This window comes from Manihot esculenta, chromosome 13 (assembly GCF_001659605.2).
Source record: "Manihot esculenta cultivar AM560-2 chromosome 13, M.esculenta_v8, whole genome shotgun sequence".
Taxonomy (NCBI): domain Eukaryota; kingdom Viridiplantae; phylum Streptophyta; class Magnoliopsida; order Malpighiales; family Euphorbiaceae; genus Manihot; species Manihot esculenta.
This window is the reverse complement of record NC_035173.2, coordinates 30,436,192-30,460,563: the sequence shown is the minus strand read 5'-3', so window position 1 is coordinate 30,460,563 and position 24,372 is coordinate 30,436,192. Positions and strand designations below refer to the sequence as shown.

Here is a 24,372-nt window from a genome sequence, read left to right as displayed (position 1 = left end):
TATAATCAGCTGTTGATAGTACCTTGTTGCAAATAATATATATATATATAATATCAGTCAAATAATCGATCGGATTGAATTAATTTAAAATTTTAATTTAAATTTTAATTTTTTTAATTTTAAATTTTTAAAAAATTTAATGATTTAAATTCGGTGTAATTTTGATAAAAAATTTAGTAAAATTAAACTGAATTAATTAGTTAATAATATTTTATTATTTTGATAATATAAAAATATTAAATTTTAAATAAAATTGAAATATTTCAATTCAATTTTAAAATATTAAAAATAAAATTTTAAAATAAAAAAACTAACCAATTAAATTAAATCGAAACGCATCAAAGTAAATTAGTTTTATTTAAATTGATTTTTTATGTTAACAAACTAAATATTTAGTAACTTTCATGGACCTAAGGGATTGGTGTGAGTGTGCGGCCCAAATTATGGAACAAGACATATATAGTTAGAGACCGCCTAAATCTCGAAAACCATCTAAAATCAGCTCATCTCTTTTATTCGGAAAAAATAATTTATATTTAAATAAAAAATATTTTTTAATAAAATAATTTATATTTTATTATTTAATTTTAATTTAAAAATAAAATATATTAATAAATTTATATATTAATTTTAATAAAAATTTTAAAATATAAAAAATAAAATTTTATTTTAAAAAGATAAAATTATTTCTTTAAAATTACTTAATATTTTTTTAATTATGAAAATATTTTTTATTAATTAAAATTTTTGAATGTTTCATAGAAAATATTTTTTTAATATTTTGTAAAATAAATAGAGTCTTAGTCAAAATTAATATATATGTCTTTATATTCTTAAAATTCAATAATCTAGTCTTTAAATCCGTCAAATTGAAGGCGCAGGTCCTTCCATGAAAATAATAATTTTTTTAGTTTAATAAAATAAAAATAAAAATATTAAATTATTTATTTTTAAAAATATAACAACATAAATATTAATTTTAATATAAGAAAATAATTAAATATATAAAATATTTTAGTTATTTTAAATATAATTAATAAAAAATTAGATAGATTCAAAATTCAGAAGTTAAATTGTTATATTTAAAATAAAATAATATATATATTAGTTTTGACATATCCTAAGGACAGGCTTGTTCATTAGCTGAAAATTAGAATTATTTTTTGAAAAGTTTTTTCAAGCAAATAGGGAAATTTATTTTATGCTCATGAAAGCCAGGTTCTCAAACGTTTTCCATATTTTAGAACTAAAATTTTTTAAAAAATAATTTTATGCTGTTTTCCAAGTGATCCAAATGAAAAGCAGTGAACTTTTGTAACCAAAATTATACTATTACTTTTTACAACTAATAAAATTTTATGGTAAAAAAATAATAAAAAAATAATGTAACATATTTTTATCACCTATAATAAAAAAAACAATATAACATATTTTCTAGAGACTAATATATTTAAAAAAAATATATTAATTAGAAAAATTAAAAAAATATTATTTAGTCGTTAGTATATTAAAATTATCAATTAATTATTGTTAGGAGTGTTTAATTTAGTCAATGACTGTTAGATCTTTTAGTTATAGATTTTATCTGTAACAGCTTCACGCGATTTGTGGTTTGTTATATTTTCTTCAGTATTTATAAGGATATTAAAAGCCAAGTTTAGTTTCAATAAGATACATCACTTAAAAGCCCAATTGTTTATGTTTATGGTTTAGCTATTCACCGTCAAACTTCATAATTAGTATCAGAGCTCTCATTGGGCTTTGTAGAGAAGGAAGTCGCAATCTTCTAGTGATCAAACAGAGAGAGTGAACACATAAAGTAAACACAGAGAGTGAGAGTATAAGTGACGACAAATCTTTAATAAAGATTTCTCACTTCGATGGTCATTATGATCATTGGAGCGAATTGATGGAAAATTTGCTCTGAGCATATGGTCTATGGAGCTTGGTGGAAAACGGTTTTTCGGAACCAATAGAAGGGACGAACCTGACTAAGGCACAACAAGCACAACTTGATGATGCTAGAACCAAAGATCATCAAGTCAAGCATTACCTTTTCCAGACAATTGATCACACTATTTTTGAACAGATCTTGGACCAACGCACATCCAAGATTGTTTGGGACTCAATGAAGCGAAAGTTTGGTGGAAATCAAAAAGTGAAGAAATCACTTACTGCATTAAGAAGGGAGTTTGAGGTTTTAGAAATGAAGAAGGATGAAACCATCTCTGATTATTTTGCACGAGTGATGACGGTCTCCAATAAGATGAGGAGTAATGAGCAGTAATTGTCAATTGTTAGATGCCTAAGGCCCAAGAACGTTCCTTGACAACTTGTTGATTAGTGATTAGTTAAAGCACGTTCCCTAATTAATTTATGCTTAAAGAGGGATATGGTGGTGAGAAACGTCTTCCATTTCCATAACTAATTTGAATTCCTTTACTTTAATTATTTGTTTTATTTTATTGCTTTCAGTATTAGTTTAACTCAATCAATCTCAAAACCCCTTTTTTATTTTATTTTCAATTTATTTACTTTCAGTTTGTTTGCTTGGTCTTGATAAGGAAAATAGGTAAGTATCAATTCCCTGTGGATTCGATCCTTTTGCCACTATCTGCAGTTGTAAAATTGTTGATAACCAAAAATGTTATTTTTGACCGGTTTCGACAACCACACAGTCAGTAGGAATAAATCATAAATAAAATGATATATTCAACATCAAAATTTGGTTGCTATTATCGTACTACCAAATAGTGCTCAGCCACCATCCAGAGATCACTATGTAGAACTCGGTCATAACCTTCTCATTGTTAAATCTAATCATAAATAAACCATTTACTACACTATCATATCAACTTCAGATTGAAGGGGTCATAAACTTCAAAGTTTGCATTGAAGGTATGCAAAACTTACCGTCCTTTGCAGAATCTGCACAATCAAAGTTCTTTCTCGCGGTTTGCATAACAAGCGTTTTTTTCCTTGAAAAACCTTGATTGTGAGACAGTTCAGGTCATCATCATCATCTATATTAGATTCGTTATCTGAAACTTTCTCATGAATTGCTCGTACATCTTCCATTTGATACTCGGTCGGCAATAGACCAAGGACAATATCTTGAAAAAAAAGATTTTCACTTGACTTCTCTTAACTATCGGAAATCCTCCTCTTGAATATCATCTTCAACTACTAGGTTGCTCCCACCTCCATCCCTTAATTTTATCTTTTTAGAGCTGCAATTCCATTAATCCTCCTCCACCGACACCAGAAAAACGTACGACTTTACCTCCATGAGAGTAAACCTTTAATTATAAATTTATTTAACTAATAGGATAAGATCGAGTCTAAAGTTTTGTTTTCTCGATTTTAGGGTGGCGGCATTGGTTGCTAGAGTTTTTTTTTTTGTAATAATCTTGATAAAAAATACTGTTTTCATTGGTTGCTAGAGTTTTTGAGTTGTTTATTTATTAAAAGTGGCATATATATAAGTATGAAAATAAGTTTTCAACTTTTTTGAAAATTTGTCTAAGTACTAAAATTTTCATGTGTATATAAAGCGATATATTCTCATTTGCATGCAGAGATATAATGAATAACATTTTTTTTACTTTTAAGAAATAATTCCTTTTGTGTACAATTATTAAATTACGGCTGATAAATTATTAATGACAATAAAATATTATGTAAATTTTGCAAAATAATCAAAATTATTTTGCAAATAATTTTTTTAATCTTTGATTTATGATAAAATTAACACGTAGTCATTGTATTTTACTCTGTCAAATAAAAAACTATATCATTTCCTTTAATTTTACATAGAATATCAAAAATACCCTTAAAAGGTAAATCATTTTTATTTTTAATTATATCAAAATTAACATATGTGTTAATTCACCTTTTAATAGTCAATGGTTTAAATTTTGTATTTAGAATTTATCAAAATAAAATATATAATACTTTTAATTATGGATCTAAACCTCAGTTTAACAAATTAAAATATTAAAAATTAACTATTGAATACTGAAAACTAAAGCTATATATTAATTTTAATATAAAAAAAAAATTCTTTTTTACCAAAAAAATCAGAAATTCTCAATCAACAAAAGCATCAACTTGAAGGAAGTCAATTGATTTTCTATTTAGTTTTAAATATTATATTTGTTTTAATTATTATCGATATAAAAAATAAAAATATATATAGTATTAATTAATTAATTAATTAATAGTGTTGGTTATAACTTTAGAAAAATTTATCAAACAATAAATATAATTTTTAGCAATTTATTTGATATTTAACAAATTTTTTATATAAAAAATGTTATTAAAAAATCCCCAATTGAGCATGCAAGATAAACTCTAATAAGGATTCAGCAGCAGCAGTAGATAGAAGTTTGACCTCATGACCAACTGCTTAGACCAAACCCTCCCAATCCTCAAAAGTTCTATTTTCAAAGGAAAGGCTCCACTCTTTAACCAACTTTTTCACAGCAAATGTCAATGCCTCTTCACTGTGGATTCTTCTTCTTCCTCATACTATTTCTTCAACCCTCCATCTCCAAATCACTGATCCCTCAGTTCCCATGTCAGCCTCCTTACCATAGCTCCTACCCCTTCTGCAACAAATCTCTCTCTATTCCTGCAAGAGCTCAATCTCTCATCTCTCTATTGACCCTCCAAGAAAAGATCTTGCAACTCGCAAATAATGCTTCGGAGATTCCAAGACTTGGAATCCCACCTTATGAATGGTGGTCTGAGTCTCTCCATGGTATTGCCACTAATGGTCCTGGTGTCTCCTTTGAAAGTGGACCTGTTTCTTCAGCTACAGGTTTCCCTCAAGTTATTGTATCAGCTGCTGCTTTTAATAGGACGCTTTGGTTCCTGATTGGATCAGCTATTGCTGTTGAGGCTAGGGCAATGTATAATGTTGGGCAAGCAGGGTTGACGTTTTGGGCTCCTAATATTAATGTTTTTAGGGACCCCAGATGGGGGAGAGGCCAAGAAACTCCTGGGGAGGATCCTATGGTGGCTTCTGCTTATGCTATTGAGTATGTCAAGGGTTTTCAAGGTGGGGATTGGAAGATTGGTGGTGGTCAGGGAAGTGGTGGTGGATTGGGAGAGAGAAGGGTGTTGAGAGAAGTTGACGATGGGCTTATGCTGTCTGCTTGTTGCAAACATTTTACTGCTTATGACTTGGAGAAATGGGGCAATTTCAGTAGATATTCCTTCAATGCTGTGGTAAACATTCATTTTCTCGGAATCTTTTAATCCACTTCATAATTTTTAGGGAATTTCTGAGCAAAAATGATTATGTTGAGACCTTCTTTAGTGGTATTGGTTAATTGATTTAAACTGGATATAGTTTCTAGCTGTTAACATGCTTCACTAAAGAATTTGGTTGTAGGACTTCCTTTTCTTAACTTCATTTCACTTGGAGATCCTTATTGTTTAACCAATTTCAACTGGGTTAAGGTTGTTTCAGTTTAACATGATTGTTTGGTGCTTGAAAATCATTTTATGCTCCAGTTGGGTAAATAAGGATTTGAAATGAAGTGGTTTTGAAATTTGATTTTATGCTGATTGTTTTATGATTCTTCACTTGAAACACATCCAAATCCATGTTTGTTTCAAAAGTACACCCAGCCGATTGAACTCTTTTATTTAAGTAGGACACTAAGCAAGATCTGTTGGACTGAACTTTCTCAAATAGAATGATAAATCAATTTGGTTTGGTACTTGATTTTTCATTGCCAATTAGGTTACTGAGCAAGATTTAGAGGACACATATCAGCCTCCGTTTCGTAGTTGCATACAGCAAGGTAAAGCAAGTTGCTTAATGTGTTCTTATAATCAAGTTAATGGAGTGCCTGCATGTGCAAGAGAAGATTTCTTACAAAAAGCTAGAACAGAATGGGGCTTTCATGGGTAAGGATTTTTTAAGATCTTGTGTAATATGAAATGATAGAATTGAAATTTGAAACTTGTTGTCAGTAATCATATATAAATCCTCACAACTACAGATACATCGTCTCAGACTGTGATGCTGTGGCCACGATTTTCGAGTATCAAAACTACACAAAAAGCCCTGAGGATGCAGTTGCTATTGCTCTTAAAGCAGGCATGTATAATTTTCCATTATTTTATTGAACTTGTCTTCAATCTTTAGAAATAAATGCTTATGTGTTTATCCTATCTTAACCAGAGAGTTTGTTATATATAGGTATGGATATTAATTGTGGCTCATATGTGATTCGCCATGCTCAATCAGCAGTTGATCAGGGTAAGTTGCAAGAAGAGGATATAGATAGAGCTCTTCTCAATCTTTTCTCAGTTCAACTTCGACTTGGACTGTTTGATGGGAACCCCAAAAATGGGCAGTTTGGAAATCTGGGACCTGAAGCTGTTTGTACTAAAGAGCACAAGACACTAGCACTTGAAGCAGCAAGGCAGGGCATTGTTCTTCTTAAAAATGATAAGCAGTTCCTGCCATTGAATAAGACAGCTGTCTCTTCCCTGGCTATTGTTGGCCCCATGGCAAACAATGCAACCAATTTGGGTGGTGATTACACAGGTATGACTTGGTACAACTAGTGTCATTTCAGTTCAAATTCCACTTTTATTTTTTTGCCCTCCTCTCTCTTTCAGCCCAGTTACTGGATTTTTAGATTAAGCTGTGTTAAAGTGCCACAGCAAATTAAACAGTTTCCTTTTGGACCAATTTTTTGAAGTATTCACTGCATCATGACCTTTGCATAAGTAACAATGAGTCTCGAAATTTCCAAATTTGGTGCACCATTACACAAATAGTCAATTCCAAACCTGCAAAGGTCATACAATTGTGGGGTCTTTCTCATCCTTGCAGAGATTCTGTGACTTGCATATATGCTTCGGTGAATTAATTGAATTTCTTAATTTGTAGGATATCCATGTGATCCGCAGAGCCTTTTTGCTGGACTTAAATCCTATATAACAGAGACATCTTATGCAGTTGGTTGTCCTGATGTTTCTTGTGATTCTGATGCTCAATTTCATGAAGCAATAAATATTGCCAAAAGTGCTGATTATGTAGTTGTAGTTGCTGGGCTTGATTTGTCTCAAGAAACTGAAGAACATGACCGAGTTAGTCTTTTGTTACCTGGTAAACAAATGGCTCTGGTATCTTCTGTTGCAGCAGTTAGTAAAAAACCAGTGATTCTAGTTCTTATTGGTGGAGGACCACTTGATGTATCATTCGCCAAACTAGACCCAAGAGTTGCTAGCATTCTTTGGATTGGTTACCCTGGTGAAGCTGGTGCAAAAGCACTCGCGGAAGTTATCTTCGGAGAATATAATCCAGGTTTGTACTTGTAAAACTTTTCCCTTCTATTAACTGAAAGAAAGAAAACTTTGTGCTGCTTTTTTTAGTGGAACCTAAATCCTTAACTTCAATTAGATAGGAAGGCTTTAGACTGCTGAAAACATTTGAAGGTAACAATTCGTCATATGGATCTGTTGCCAGAAGTCTTGCGACCATGTTTCTGACTTTGAGCACCACAGCAACCACCTTCGGATTAGCTATTTGATTGCTGTGTTATGTGGAGTTATTGTTCTTTTGCTGAACTTTTTTATTATATTATTACTTTTTATATTGGCATATTGAACTTACAGGTGGAAGACTGCCAATGACTTGGTATCCTGAGTCTTTCACCAAGATACCAATGACTGATATGAATATGCGAGCTGATCCTTTTCGTGGTTACCCTGGAAGAACCTACCGCTTTTATACCGGACCTCGAGTCTATGGTTTCGGGGAAGGCTTAAGCTACACCAGTTTTACTTACAAGTTCTTGTCAGCACCAAGCAAGTTGAGTCTTTCAGGATCTTTGACAGCTAATTCCAGAAAGAGAATACTACATCAGAAAGGTAAAACACTTGGTTATATACAAATCGACGAGATGAACTCTTGCAACTCTTTGAGATTCCATGTGCAAATATCTGTCATGAATGTTGGAGATATGGATGGAAGCCATGTTGTGATGTTGTTCTCTAAAGTGCCAAAAGTTTTTAAAGGCACTCCAGAAAAACAACTTGTCGGATTTGATCGCGTGCATACGATTTCTTACACATCTACTGAAACAAGCATCTTGGTAGATCCTTGCATGCATCTAAGCATTGCAAATGAGCAGGGAAAAAGAGTAATGCCATTGGGTGATCATGTCCTAATGTTAGGGGATTTAGAATATTTTTTCACCATTGAAGCTTATTGATGCCACTCATGATTCAGAAATGGCCACTGTGTTGAACATGAATGTGGTCTTAACATGATTTCATATTGTATCAGAAGAATAAAAGATTTTCATGCAGACCATGGCCTTTGCTCCCACAAGCTTCGTATTGTTTTCTGCAGATGTTCTATTTTCACGTCTGAATTCTGCTGGTTATTATATATGAAGAGCCTGCAATTTATTTGAGAGGGCCAACAAAATAACAGGTCAAAGATCAGCCAGCCGAGGGAAATTTCTGATACACACTCAGTTATATGGACACTCAACCAATAGAAAATTAATATTATTACAACCTTAATGGTTCTATCCTGATTTTAGATAGGACCTGTCATAATTTTGGGTAAAATGTCATCTCTCAATTGGTCGAGGTAAGTTTCCGGGTAGGGCTATCACAAAACCTTTCATGCAAAACTGACATCAGTGACTAACAAATAATTTTTGCCCACCCTACTTAGAAAAATATTTTTTTATCTAATTTTTAATTATATTAATTTTAAAAATATTAAAAAATATTTTAAGAGATTTATTAAAAATAAAATAAAATAAAATAAAATAAAATAAAATAATAATAATTCATTTATATATTATTATAGTATAAAAATAAAATTTAATAATAATTTTGGAGTGTTCATAGATTTATTCGGGTGATTTGAATAGATTTTTGAGGTTTTAGATTTTATTTTTCTGAATTTTAATTTTTATTTAAAAAAATAAAAATGATAGATAAAAATTATTTTTTTTTAAATTTAATTTTATTAAATAAACCACAACATTTGATGCCTGGGGAAGAGTAGGAAATGGAGTTGTTGGGCATGATGTGGGCTTTGGTGGGTTGTCATCCTCAAAGCTTTCTCTATCAGAAACTGCCAAATTATTCACCACGCCATAACCTAGGCAATTTTTTTTTTTTACAATTAAATTACAATTTCATCATATTATTGTTATTTATTTTTCTCAATTTTTATTTGTGAAAAATAAGAGAAATTGCTATTTAATCTTAATTTTTTCTTACTAAAAATTATTGTCTTTCATATTTTGAAATTTTATTTATTTAAATATTATTTATTTTACAAAAAATAATAATCTGTTTTTGAATGTCTCAAATATCATAAAATGGTTGATTAAAAAAAATTTAATATCAATTTAATTATTAAATTATTTCAATTTTAAATTTATTATTTCTTTAATCTAAATATAATTTAATTTTTAATATGAAGGATTTATTTATTTAGGAAAATATAATATACAGTTGTTTATTAGTTAGATGCTTTTCAGCTCAGCCCACAGGGATGGCGGTGCAGAGATGAATGAATAAATTTATTTATAATATAATAATTATTAAAGAATTTATTTAAAAAATAAAACTAAAAATAAAATAAAGCACGCCGAAAGAAACTGCCGCTGCTTTTCCCTCGTCAACCACTCCGGTCTCCAGTGGTGGCCCACTAACCCCTTCTCTTTTTTTTCGCTCATTTCTTTATTTTTTTTTAATAAAATAAATATGCATTTTTTATATAATTTTTTTAATTGTGAAATTTACTTATATTTCCCATAGAACAAGGCAGGAAGACTAGAAGGTGCTTTTTCTGTGTAATTGCTGTTTTCCGTTTTTGATATAAAACTAAACAGACTCGTCTCATTTTCGCCAACAACTTCACCTCTAGCTCTAGAGATTTCTTTGCTCTACTTTCTTCTTTATCATCTGTCTCCCAAATTTCCATACACAAATCTCTATTCTTCAAATCTCAGAATCTTATTCTCATCTCTGTTTGTTTTTGGTTTGAACAAATGAGTGATCCCAAGTATGCTTATCCTTACCCAGCTCAAGGTACCCCCATTTTCTCTTCAACCATACAATTTCTTCCTTCAAAGTTTAATGGGTTTCGCTTGATTTCTCTAATTTGTGCTCTGTTCTCCTTTGATTTTCTGGGTTTTTGCTTTCTTCTCTCTATTTTCTTTTTCTTCTGAACATAAATGAATAAATGGGTTTGTTTATGGATTTGCGTGGTTGATTTCGTTGACAGGATATTACCAAGGACCTCCAGTGATGGCTCCTCCACAATATGCTGCACCACCACCCAGAAGAGAGCCTGGTTTCCTTGAAGGATGGTAATTTTCTCTACCCATTTTCCTTTTCTTTCTTATTTCCCCCTTTCAAAATTAAAAAAAGAAATAAATTAACTTAAAGAGAGAATTTCTTGGAAGAGAAATTGGAGGTATGGTTTTTGATGTTTGGTTTGTTGATGATTATGACAGCCTTGCAGCTTTGTGTTGCTGCTGCCTTATTGATGAGTGCTGCTGTGATCCATCTATCATCTTTGTTAGCTGAAAATTTTTATATTATATGTGATGTGAAAATAAGAGATTTTAGGATCAGGTGTGGAGCTTTCCATCTTAATTATTATGTACCTTGTTCATTGTGTTCAAGCTTTGCCTTTATGCTTCTCCTTTGATCCTTTGTTTCTGCAGCTATCTCTTCATATCATAAGAATTTTTAAAGTGTGGAAAATAATTTTTTAAAATAGTTTATTTTTAATTAGAAAAATTTTCATTCATTAATTTTGTTGAGGGTTTTAAATATTAAAAAATATAAAAAAATATTTTTGGTAAAATATTTTATGACTTAATTTAATATATTAAATTTAATTTAATTAGATCAAATGTAAAAATATAGTGAAAAAGAATTAATGATCTACATGTAATCTAATTGGTTAAATTATTGACTGAAATTGGTCAGAGCTATAAATTAAAGTCTAATTCTTATGCATTGAACTAAGATTTTAGTTTAAAATAAATTGATTTACTTGTATAATAAATCTTATAAAATAATAAATTTTATTTTTGTATTTAATATTCATAAATATTAAGAAAATATTTATTTATAAAATTTTTTAAAGAATTTTTACAAATCTTATAAATTTTTAATAATAATATTTTAAATGTTAATTTGTTTATAAATTATATGTGCATATAAGTTAATAAATATGAAAATTTAGTTTTAAAATAATTAAAATTAATTATTTTGCATACCCTTTATTTTTATTTTTCACATAGTTTATGAAAGTTATTTAATATAGTCAAACAATTAATTTTATTTAATAATTATAGTTATTAATCATGTTACTCCAACTGAAATTAAATAATTTATATTACAAAATTATAATTTATAATTTCATTTTTACAATGTATACTAAATAATTATCCATTAGTAATTAAATTAATGAATAAATGATTATATTAGAAAAGAAAGTAGTTTATAATTTAAGATTAATAGAGAAATGAGTAAAAAATTAATTAATTAATTATTTTAAATAATTTTGTGTTTGAATTAATGATGCTATTCTAATCGATGGAAGCTCGTATTAAGCATTTTCAAATTGTTGCAAATTCATATACATGGAATTGATGATGCAATCTAAAAATAGAAGGAATGAGATTTTATTATAAAATAGTTTGATAAGATAATACACGGTCTTATTTATAAAATGAAAAACTCAAATTTTATAAATTTGATTTTTTATTGAGATTCACCAACATTTGATTTTGTAATGAGACTCATTTGTTTTTAATAGAATAAAATTTTACATAAAATTAATTATCGTTAATAAATTTTTATTATATTTATAATTATAAAAATTTTTTATTTATTAATCGGTACTAATTAAATTTTTAAAAAATTTAATAATTAATTTTATTTTTTTAACAGTACCAATATTAAAATTAAAATATATATTTTTATATAATTATTTTGACTCTATAATAATTTATTATATTCGTCTATTCTATCAATCCATTTTAAGCGTTAGAATAATAGTTTATAGGCGTTAACCGTCTACCTCAATGATATCTTATATAATTTATTTTTCGTGTTATTTTTATTTTTATGTTTTGAAAGTAATCCTTGTTATCATTGAAGGTAATGATTCAAGTGTGTTCAGATAAATTACTTAAAATAATATTATTAATTGGTGATAAATTTATTTATGTGGTTGAGAATTCATTTAAAATATATAAAATTAAAAAATAATAATTATACGTTATGAAATTCAAAGTTAGGATTTCAAATTTCTTCATCCAAACGCTAAGGAGAAATGAAGAAAGAATATATTATTAAATAAAGGAAAGAAGATGAGTGGACAAGAATCTTTATTTTGAGATATGGCTGAGGCATTTGGTCCCCATTACTTTGAATTTTGAGTTGGAAAATGATAAAAGTAATAGCTTTTCTTTCTTTTTTTTTTTCAAAAAAAGAAAATTTGAAAAAAAATTGTGGGATGGCTTTTAGCGTACAAAGAAAATGTGAGATGAAATGATGACTTAGTCAATTAGGGCTTCATTCATAATTAAAGCTTTGAAAGTTTGGAGGCTATGAATTCAAATCCTCCGCTACTGCTACTGTAAGAGAAGTCCATGCAGTCCTTGAGACGGTCGAATAGGAGTCTGATGCTAGTTTTCAGGCCATTCAGGGCAAGACAAATTTCCTAATTTACATGCAGTCTTTTTCATTCTAGGACATTAGTAGTATTGCGGCTGCAATAGTTCATGTTGGTTCTTATTTTCAGTTCATTAATTTTACACGTGTCCTACGTAAGATCAGCGGTTTTACTAATGTGGTAACCAAACTCTTTCTAAAAGGCAATTTACCGTTTGACTAGTTTAGATTAAGGTCGTCTAAGCTTGATCACTTATGTATATATATATATATACTAATTAGTAAAATTTTTCAGTCTTATAACACATTTCTATTGCATATAAAAAAAAATAACACGTCTTTTAATTTTTAAAATTTAATAATTTAGTTATGTACTTTAATTTTGTTAAATTGAAAGATTTTTTAATTATATTAAAGAATATTTTTTTTAATTTGATATAATTAAATTACAAAAATGATATATATATATAGGAGCAACAGGATGTTGCCAGATTTTGATAACCAAAGTAATTTATTTTAAAAGTATTTTAATTATTTTTTAAATGGAAATCTACAATTTGATGAAATTAAAATATAAATACTAAAACATTGAGTTTTGAAAATTAAGAGACCTACATAAATGTTACACAATTTAGTTAAGAAAGACAGTGATGATTATTCATGTTGAACTTTGGGCCATTAGAACTTCTTCATTGAATTAAAAATATAATAAAAAAACTTAAAACTTAATTTTCTTTTATCAGCAAGTAACTTGCATATCAAACCTGCAAATATAGCAAATAGTTTACAACAAATTAATTAGAGAAGATAAATTATATAAAATTTAATTTAACGGTAATAGTCCACTTAAATAAAATTATGCTACATTATATAAAATTTGTGAGTCTATTTTACATATTATATGTGAGAGCTCCAAGGAAACTGCCAATTTGTCTCTTTAATAGTGTCCTTGCCTCTCCTAAAAGGATTGATAAACACTAAATATGCTTAGCAACATGATGAACTAGATTTCCGTGAAAATCAATAATGATCACAACAATAGCGGCAGGTGACAATTGATCCTTTCAAGCCACATCACAGTGAATTGTAAAAGAGTTTTGAGGTCGTGAACTTCGTACATCACCCTCAAGAGATTGAATATGTATAGGAGAAGAAGGAACAACAAAAACATCACTCAACTGCAACTGCGCAAAATCAAAAGAAATATGGCATGAAACAAGCAGAGAGTCAAGAGATGTTTTATTAAAGACATACAATTTTGTTCTTTCCAGATATGCTATAAAGTATTGTAAGAGTCAAAATAAAAAAAACCCTCAAAATCCTACTTAGGACGCTCCAACAAAGCCTCCAACCATAAAAGAAATAAAGGAAAACCATTAGAGGGAGGTTTATATGCACAATGACCAACAAACCATATTAAATGTTCATATGAGAAACAACATATATTCCAAAATCTTTGGTTTAGAGTGACAAACCGAATACATAAAATCCTGTAAACAATCTCTTCTAACTAAATTATGTGCCACCAACAAAGTATTATGAAGTAAGTTCTAAAGAAAAAGCTTTAGTTTTGGCATAGCATGAAGTGACCAAACACTTTTCCATATCCTAGACTGAGATGTGCTAGAAGAAGATGGTTGATCAACCAATGCTCGAGCTTGAGTGTTGTGCATGAGAAATCTATAGCTGTATAGCTGGAACGCACACTGTAATTGTCATGTTCGGTATGATGCCAAACTAACATATCAGGGGTACTTAAAGATGCGACTAAAATAAATAAAATAGCAATAGCCTGTCGATAGGGGTGAGCAGTATTTGGTTCAAACCGAAAAAACCGACCGAACCGAACCGATTTGAAAATTTAGTTTGATTTTTTATATATTTCGGTTCGGTTTTCAATTTCAAAAATTTCAGTTATTTCGGTTCGGTTCGGTTTTGATCAGAAAAAAATCGAAAAAACCGAACCGAACTGATTAGTAATAATAATATATTTTTTCAATAATATATAGAAATTAAATCATATTAAGATTAAAATATTTTAATTAAATTTTAAAATATTAAAAATAAAGTGTAAAAAATAAAAAAATTATTAAAAATCGAAACCGAATAGAATCGAACCGAATCAGACCGGTTCGGTTCGATTCGGTTTCTGATCAAAATCGGTTCGGTTCAATTTTCATAAACACTCAAATTTCGATTTTCGGTTTATTCGGTTCGGTTCGATTTTGAACCGAACCGACCGAATGCTCACCCCTACCTGTCGAGGCAAAAATAGACTTAAGACAAGTTGATGTTTCTAATCAAGAGCATTATAATCAATCAAATCAGATATCATATTGAGACTAGCCGAGCGTTGCAAAGGTTAGTTCAAAATAACACTACCAAATATGAGTCGCTCTATCATCATCAATGTTCATATGCACTCCTTGATGCAACACGTCTCGTCCTGCCGATAGATTCTGCCAAATCCATGAACTATTTCACTTATATCCAACCTCCCAAAATGAAGCTTGAGAAAAATATATACATTTCAAAACACGAGCCCATAAACTGATGAATTATGAATGAGTCTCCAGCATTGTTTCGCCAAACAAGCCAAATTGAAGTGCTACAAGTCTTTAAACTTTAAACCATCAGTAGACTTTGAGCTACAAGAACATAGCTAGCTTACCCAATTGAGCTTCTTTGAGCTTTCATCACCACCCCATTAAAATTGCAACAACAAACTATTAAGCCCCAATGAAAACTGCTTAGGTTATAAAAAGATCGATATAGAATAAGTAGGAATAGTAGCTAAAACTGATTGAAACATAGTTGTTCATCTCGCATGTGATAGTAGCTATTGCTTTCATGACTGCATTTTAGCACTGATTCTATCCTCTACAAATGCCAGAGCTTGTTGAGAAGATTATCCCAATAGAATTGGTAAGCTTAAATATCTATCAGAAGAAGCAATCTCACATATAAAAAATCAAGATAAAATTTTTTATCGAAGATTTAATAGCGTATATTTACTAAACAAAATATACGATTTTCGATAATTAATAGACTAACCAATAGTCTCTGTATAAGATTGTAAGATATGTGGTAAAATATTTACTTAATCTTGTAATGCTCGTGCAAACAACAGAACATTATCGATAAATGAAATATCAATAAACACTAGAGCATATCGGAAAACCTTAATGCTACGGGAAAAGAGCCCTAGCATGAGCTGATGATAATAAATATGAAAGAGCTTAGCAACAAACAAAAGTAAATAGGAAAATAAAAGGATCCCCTTACTTTGCTTAATACTACGAAAAAAGGAAAAAAAAAAAAGTAGAAGGAACATCATTCATATGGACCCACCGCAATGCAAAATCCACCTGAAATAAAGGATCTCCTTACGTGAGATGTACTCCATAATCATATGAATCCACCGCAATGCAAAATTCATTTTAAGAAGCACCATATGTAAAAAAATATCAGTCCACTTGACCATAAATCTTATACAAATTAATTTTCAAGCCCATTAAATGTAACCGATTATTTGATCTCTTAAGATAGTGAAACACCTCGTGCAATCACAAGAGGGATTTGAGCTTGCATGTTGCCACCTTTCATAAAAAAACGATTGCATCTTTTTCAGATTTAAAAATGGCGACTAATTATGTGGGTAAATACATAAAAACATCCCCTAAATTTTTAAAATTAACTTATCACACCTCTATTTTAAAAAGACCAAAAACCCAAATTTTTAAGAGGGCCCAAATCAAAACTAGAATCTATCCGATTCACTGATTTGGGTTGAATATATTTATGAGGCTAATTATAGAATACTGTCCATACATGTATTGCCTTGAATTTTAATTTGAAAAATTAAGCTATTATTTTTTAAAAAAACTAATTTTCTAACATGAACTGATTAAATGTTCATAATTTAATTTATTTAAATTAAATGTATTATTTAATTCTGGACTTTTACATAAGTGATTCACATTTCACATATAAACTTTATAAGCTATAACATCAACCCCTTATATCCAAAATCTATAACACTCCATATGCGAGAGTTAAATGTTTCAGGTTATAAATTTTTAATGGTTAAATAGTTAATTTTATAAAAATTAAGTGTTAAATATTTAACTAAAAAATATAAATACTAATTAATTTTTTATACGACAGTCAAGATTCAAAAGATGTATTTGATACTTTATTATAATAATTTGATAAATACTTTAAATTAATCCATGATTTAAATTAATCTATGATTCAGAATAACAATCTGTCTACTGCATGAGGTTATAATTTTTTTTCTTTTTTTTATTAGTCACTAATAATGAAGATTACTATATATAGCATCAAGTTGGTTTTAGAAAGAACAGGTGTTTAGATCCAATCTGTTTGCTTACTGCCTCAACCGTTGAAACCTACTACTTGCATTTCACCCTGTGTCTACGAGAAGGTTTTTTTAAAGCAAAAGAATTTTTTTTAAGATTTTTGAAAATTCTTGAAAGTTTTCTTAAAGTTTTCTAAAAACTTTCTCTAAATTTAACTTATTACTAATATTTAAAATTTTGATTATAAATATAAATTAATATAAATATTTGAATATTTTTACGATATATTCATAATAATACACTAGAAATCACTGCTCAACAGTCTACACAACTGAAATATCAATGTAATAGAAACCAACGCAGACTAATCATTCAAACCAATACAGGAAGCAGAAATATATACTAATACTGAAGTTTCATGAACATTCAGCAGAAAAAATACAACACAAACTAAACAAGTACAGCTTGGAATTGGATGCACGGCTCAGAGAAGAACCTTATTTATTCATGACACTTCATCATCATGAGAGTATTTTTGTTTTATTAAATTTAAGAATTTGGTTTTTTTTTTTTAAATGCACCTTATTAAGAATGCTTCTTGCTGACATTTTGTAAGTTTCATAGCAATTATGCGACTATTGCTTCTGTGACATGGACGGATGATTCTTTGGGGGAAGAATCAATGTGGGAGTTGCTTATACTAGTTTCATATGATGTTTTGTTTCCACAACCACCACTCTCCACTTCATCTCCAAGCCCATTTCCATCACTCTTGAACATGCCTCCACAACCACCGCCACAACCACTGCCACAGCCACCACTTTTTACCATGTTATCACATCCACCACCACTGCCACGACTATTTACCATGTCCCCGCATCCAGCACCACAACCACCCCCACAGCCACCACTGTTAGCCGTGTTTCCACAACCACCACCACGGCCACCACTCTTGGCCGTGTTCCCACATCCACCACCACAACTGCCGCTGCAGCTGCCACTCTTAACCGTATTTCCACATCCACCACCACAACCACCGCCGCAGCTGCCACTCTTAACCACGTTCCCACATCCACCACCACCACAAACACTGCCGCAGCTGCCACTCTTAACCACGTTCCCACATCCACCACCACCACAACCCCCACCGCATCCTGCACTCTTTATTTCATCCACATTCAACTCCACTTTGCTTTCTGTAGAATTAGACTTTTGGTTGGCTTCTTCATGGAACCCACTGAACTCTTCCACATTACCATTCAATTCCAATTTTTCAGAGTTAACAATGAATCCGCCATTCCCTTTATTTTTCAAAATATCAGCAAGTATAAAAGCTGCAACAATTGCAGGCAACACTAACCATTCTTCTTTTACCTGTAAATTTGTTTTAAATTAAGGGCAATGCATAGAGAAATGGGGCCAAAAAGCCACTTTTAACTGCAAGTCTAGTCAGATTTAATAAAGGAGGCAAACTTGTACCTTGAGAGACCCATACTTTAAGTCAAGCAAGGCAACTGCTTTGCCATAAGGATCCTCTGCAGAGAATTCAACTGCAGTAACAAAATCTTGCTCATTTCTTTGCTTCTCACAGTGTTTGGGCTCAAAGTCCAGCTTTCTACCATGAAAAATTTTGATCTGTACCAAGAAGATGAGTACAATTAATGATCTGCTGGCCACCTCAACTGAAACAATAAAAGATTCTATACCAAAATCTAGTTAAAAATAATTAAGCAAACTTTCAGAGGCGTGCATAAGCAAAATCTATTAAGATGAGAACCAAAAAAATGCAAACCTTATCTAACATATAACAATGTAATGTGATATGCAAATCTCAAGCTTCTTTGTCAGTTTGACCAACCCATTGGAGAGATTTTCATGATATAAAGTAACAAGCATGATTATTACCAAATGTACAAAATTAACTATAATTGAAAAGCTAATCTACGAAAAAAGTTACATTTACAATACAAAGAAAATGATTCTAATATAAACAGATGACAAGCAAAAGATGATTACCATCCTACTTCCAATCAGATCACAGTAATAACCATCTTCATCAGATTTTGTTTTGAAGTGAAGGCACCACTGGGAATCCATTAATGACCAATGAGTCCTCATAAACTCTGCGAGAACACGTGTCTCAACAGATTTCACAGCACCAACTACTTGCTTCTTAGGAATGCTCTTGTCTGTAGTCTTCGCCTTTGTTGAGTCCCTGGAACATAATCCAATCCGGTGAATAACAATCTATGACTTCAGAATATAAAGCAACTTACTATTTCAGAGCTACCGTTATCATACATCACTGGGAACATGCACAGTCTGCATACATTTTTGCCAAGGATTCTTACTGTCCATATTGCATAAACTCCTTTGATCTAGGAGATACATTCTTAAGAATCTACACATATAAGTTATAAATATGCTAATTTTCCGTGACAATTTAAAATATTTCCTTTATGGAGTTTCAATAGGAAAATAGGTGCTGAAACTATGAACTAGTTTGTTTCTTCATGCGACCATGTATAGTCATATATTACTCGACTGTTAGGTTTGTCAAATTAGTCAATCTAAGGTTTCTTTAGTACTATGCTGCTAATGGATTACAATGTCATTGTGCCGATATATGCCGTAATTTCACTCAACAAGCAAGGACCTAAAAGATAGTTTAGAGAAAAAAACTACCCTAAATGGAGTTTCAACAGGAGAACGAGTGCAGAACTATCTAGTTTGTTTCTTTATGCGACCATGCATAGTCATATGGTATTCCACTGTTAGGTTTGTCATAGCAATCTAAGGACTCTTGAGTAATATGCAGCTAAAGCATTACAATGTCTTTGTGCTGGCATATGCAGTAATTTCACTCAACAAGCAAGGACGTAAAAGATAGTTTAGGATAAGATGTAGACACAAGGATACCTCATTTGCAGGCTGATGACCTCTGTGTCATTTTCATCAGTGATGTGTGTCCAGATCTTATCATGTTGAACCTTTCCAGGAAGAGGGAAAAAACAAGAGCTTATTGATAGTGATTTTGGATGAACCATGTGAAGTACGTATGGTGCTTGGATTGGAACTGTAAATGAGACAGCAATTCGTAGGCAGATTGGCTTTGAGCTCAAATTGCCAGAACTGGGCAGCAATTCCACCCATTTTTCAACTGAAAGTGTAGAAACTGGATTTAGATAGTCTTGCAAAGATAATGAAGCAGTACCCATAGTTCTAAATGCCTTGTGCCCTAGTAAGTTGGAAGGTGAATGTGAAATAAGCTCAAAGATCAGCTCTCCCTTAGGTTCACACTGGAAAGAAGCAACCTGTTTTTCTTCAGATTCTGCCAGAATAGTTAATTTCTGCCTAGTGTTGAAGAATACATCAGGCTGCTTTTTACTAAATCTGACAAAGAGGCATCCCTTGTGCCCCTCTGGTAAGTTTTTAACTCCCACAATTTCCAAAAGGACCTGAAAGAAAAAACACTAGGAAAATAAGATTGTTTTTATCATGTTGACTGGAAATAGGCAAAGAAACTAAGTATTTGGCAGCTATAGTGATTGCCTCTTAATCTACTTTCAATTGATTAAGAATCCAGCCAACGGTCAGCAGAATACTTCTAAGTCATTGTCTCTTTTTTTTCTTTCTTAAAAAAAAGAACACTGTAGAAGCATAGTTTATAGCTATTTAATGGCACATAATGCAAACCAAGTTTAAGCACAACGGATCGACATCTTTTTAATTTTCTCCTTACTTAGATGAGATCAAGAATTTTAAATGGATAAGTAATAAGGATGGTGAAAACTACCTCCACAATTTTCACTTCTGGAAGTTGAATAATCTTTTGATATTCATTTGATGTTAGTACATCTTTTCTCAAGAGAGTTGGAAGGAATGGAGTTCTTGTGAGAGGAGATGGTGCTATGCCTCTATACATTGCACCTGCCTTCCAATATCTTGTCCCAAATGTCTCTTCCCACTGCTTTGTAGTTCCAGAAAATCCAGCATCTAGCTTCTTTCCTTTAGTCCTGTCTGAATCCATGTCATCATGCTCTAATATCTTGCCAAGTGCTTCATTCAAATCTTTACAATACGAAATGGGATGCAACTGGTGTGTATGCCAGATAAGATCAATGTCGTAAGTTGGAACACAAAAGCGTTTTATGGATCGTTCCTTATTTCTCTTGATTAGATGCAAAAACCCCTTATATCTGGCCACAGCTCCTTCAAGAAAAATATCATAGTTCATATGGGTTCTGCATACCTGTCATAAATGGAGCAAAACACATCAACAATGGAAGGGACGAAAATCAGGAAGACTGAAACAATGAGATAGGGGTGGGAAGCATCATCCATGTGAAGAGGATTTCCTGACATTGTCAGCCACGCAAGCAAAGTAGATGCCCTTACAAATGCATAGGACATTTAACTTCTCAACTAATATCTTAGCACACTAGTTTCACTTGTGTTGGGTGATGAAATCAAGAATTTGGAAGTTCTATTGCCGTGTATAGTTCTTGAGATACACTGTCACCCAACGCCAATGATAGAGTATTCAAAAAATTCACAAATTAGATTTGTTATATATCTTATTCAGCTATAGAAAGCCTTAATAAAATAACACTAGAATAAACATGTTGGATAACTTTGGAAAACAACTGAAAGATTTGAGAAAACTTCCTAGAATTGTTATTTATTTATCATATTTCTAGATTGAAAGTTGATTTCAACACAATGACAGATTATAAGGTTCCTTATCTAAAGTAATCCAATTATATCAACCATGGAAGCATACAGCTACGATCCAAAGAGTGGCCCATACAACTTGTACTAAAATTATCTTGCTGTTGTTTTCCATATTTGAATAGCTTGTCTAGTGACCATATCAGTTCAATAAGTTTCACTTAAATATGATGAAGACCAAACAAATTAGGGTCTCTAGTTTCTAGCCATATTGAGTTGAGCATGCAAAAATTTATGATTTCTTATTTATCAATCAATTCAAAGATAGTGACTACCTGATAATAGAAAGGACTTTGCCTTTTAACTGCTGACACCAAATCATACTTGGTGCATTTTTCATTTGCCAAAAGTTTCTCATTTGTAGTTGCTGATAAAGCTCTTGTCAAGTCAAATTCATAAGGCTCATCTGGATACAACTTATTCCAAATTTCTTGAGTTTGCTTTCCACAGATTCCTTTAACAGAAGATACAACATTAGAATTGTCCAATATCCTTCCAAAAAGATCTTCACAATCAGTTTTGTACCTCACCTGAATGCAAAGCCAAGAAACAAAAATTAGCAACTGCGAATGGAAAGCAAAATTTGTAACTACATATTCATATATTTTAATTCAGAAGCCTACTGGATTCAGCCTATGGCAATGCCAAACCCATTCACAATCAAGAGGCAAAACCAATGGCCCTTCAGAAACTGGTGACTCAGAGTGCTTTGCAAGAAAGGGAAGCCAACAAGCATTGTACCTGAAATAAACATTGCTAAAATGTCAGAACTTCGTACACAGAGAAGCTTCCATGTCAAATCTAATATATATGCCAAAATGACCAAATTTTTAAGCCATGACTAACCCCTAAGGGCCATTCACATAAAAATTCATATTCTGAAGGGAAATAAAATTAATGTAACTTGTAGGTGGATAACTCCATATTCACCTAATTTTGGAAGTTATTGCAAATATCAAGGTCTTTATTTTTTATAAGCCATTGCAATCAAATTGCACCTGAAAGAAAAAATCTACAACTTGTATTGCAAACTTTCAAGTAATTTTTAACTTAAAACACACAGAAATTCCCAAATGAAAGCATTACTACAAAATGCACACTGTGGAATGGCCAAAACAAGAAAAGCCAAACATCTGTCATATCATTCTACAGCAAATGAACTGGAAATTGAATCTGAGCAAAATTAAAAGTAAAAAAGAGGAACCCAAGCCATAGAAAAACAGGCCAACTTCAGGAACCTGACTATAGATGCATACCTATAGATGGCATACTCAAGAGTAGGGCCTTCATAGAGCCAACGATTCTTATCAACAGCTGCAAGAAACTGAAGCTGCTGCTTGGCTGCAGCCAAAAGGTCCACACTTATGGCTGTCTTCTGTGCTTCAAGCCACTCTAACTCTTGCTCCATCTCCATATCTCAAGTATTTCCTAATCAAATGACATCCATTCAGCAATCCTACAATATAATAAGCAGTAATTTGGTGCTTACTAGCATATAACGCATGGTTTTTTTTTTTTAACCATTTATCACAATCACATCGGCAGCCAGGTTTATTAAAATTTGAATACTAATACTCATGCCATTATAATACCAAATACTAAAAAACTATAAAATTTCAATGTACATAAACTGCAATTTGCAAGGGCATCGAAAATTAAGAATATATTCGTTTGACCTTTGACTTAGTTTCAATTTGATAAAGTACGCAATCAGCAAATTAAATTAAGGCTGAATTGTCCCAGAGGGAGACTGCTGTAAAAAAATAAAACCAATGCACGAATTGAAAGTAAAGGGGGAAAAACAGAAAATACATATAGAATTTGAATGTGATGTAGACAGTAAGTTTGCGCGTATGAAAGTTCTAAATAAAGAAATTTCAAAGAGCCAAAACTTCAAATTTTACTGTTGTCCAGTTCTCCCGCATTTCTTTTTCCTAAGAAACCAAAGAATCTCCCACACAATCAACTTGATGTATCGGAAACTACAGGACCGCCGAAGCAGATTAAGCAATAATAATTAAATCAACAAGAATGACTTCCAAGTCCGCTGAAATGGAAGAGGTCCGTTATAAAAATGATTCAACCTTACCAGAAAGTAGAATTATCTTCCAGTTGTTCTGTTCACTGAAGACAGATGCTGAACGCCGGGAAAAAGTTCCGGTCTGGCGAGAGTGGGAATTCTACGTGCAGAGAAGCTATTGACTACCGAGAGAGTTTGACGAAGTCTTTGCGAGTTTTGAATTATCTTGTAACAGGCATTATTTATAATTGTCTAAAAGTAGTTAGGTCTAAATGACCAAAGTACCCCCTCAGACTCAGGGAAGGAAAGAGGGAAGAAAAAGGATAAAATATCCTGAGGAAGTTCATTTTGCTTTATATGTTATATAAAATTATTTAAATTAAAATATATAATTATTTATTTTGTTAAATTTAATTATGCCACATGAAAGCTTTCTAATAAATAAATTAACCAGTGATTTATTATCTTTCAATTTAAATATTCTAACTTCTCATAATAAATCTTTTTATCGATATTTATTGAAAATATTCAATGTTCTTTTAAACTTTTGTCTAAAACTAATTTAGAATTTTAAATTTAAGATTAATTAAACTTAAAAATTAAGAAAAG

The 24,372-nt window shown here is 31.1% G+C and overlaps 2 protein-coding genes and 1 long non-coding RNA gene across 4 annotated transcripts; 2 read left to right on the top strand and 1 right to left on the bottom strand.

Annotated features, from left to right (window-relative positions):
- The first annotated feature begins 4,374 nt into the window (after positions 1–4,374).
- On the top strand, positions 4,375–8,356 carry LOC110630423 (probable beta-D-xylosidase 6). The gene is made up of 6 exons (XM_021777926.2): positions 4,375–5,232; positions 5,753–5,919; positions 6,015–6,112; positions 6,215–6,565; positions 6,914–7,330; positions 7,642–8,356. Exons 1-6 carry the CDS (start codon positions 4,489–4,491, stop codon positions 8,238–8,240), a joined length of 2,376 nt encoding a protein of 791 aa, XP_021633618.1. The 5' UTR covers positions 4,375–4,488; the 3' UTR covers positions 8,241–8,356.
- Positions 8,357–9,829: 1,473 nt separating this feature from the next.
- LOC110630258 lies at positions 9,830–10,709 on the top strand. Its single transcript, XR_002490366.2, has 3 exons — positions 9,830–10,086; positions 10,283–10,367; positions 10,515–10,709. It is a non-coding gene; the product is annotated as an uncharacterized LOC110630258 (long non-coding RNA).
- Positions 10,710–17,337: 6,628 nt separating this feature from the next.
- On the bottom strand, positions 17,338–23,974 carry LOC110629978 (glycine-rich domain-containing protein 1). 2 transcript variants are annotated; one of them, XM_021777232.2, is made up of 9 exons: positions 23,833–23,974; positions 23,000–23,171; positions 22,367–22,484; positions 22,019–22,273; positions 20,809–21,264; positions 19,932–20,470; positions 19,029–19,227; positions 18,492–18,647; positions 17,338–18,386 (listed from the first exon to the last, which is right to left on the bottom strand). In XM_021777232.2, the coding sequence occupies exons 2-9, from the start codon at positions 23,155–23,157 to the stop codon at positions 17,640–17,642; spliced, it is 2,628 nt and encodes an 875-aa protein (XP_021632924.1). In that variant the 5' UTR covers positions 23,158–23,171; positions 23,833–23,974; the 3' UTR covers positions 17,338–17,639. The 2 variants fall into 2 exon arrangements, with proteins under 2 accessions (XP_021632924.1, XP_021632925.1); XM_021777233.2 differs by having other exon boundaries at positions 23,000–23,199; positions 23,833–23,968.
- Between the last annotated feature and the right edge of the window lie 398 nt (positions 23,975–24,372).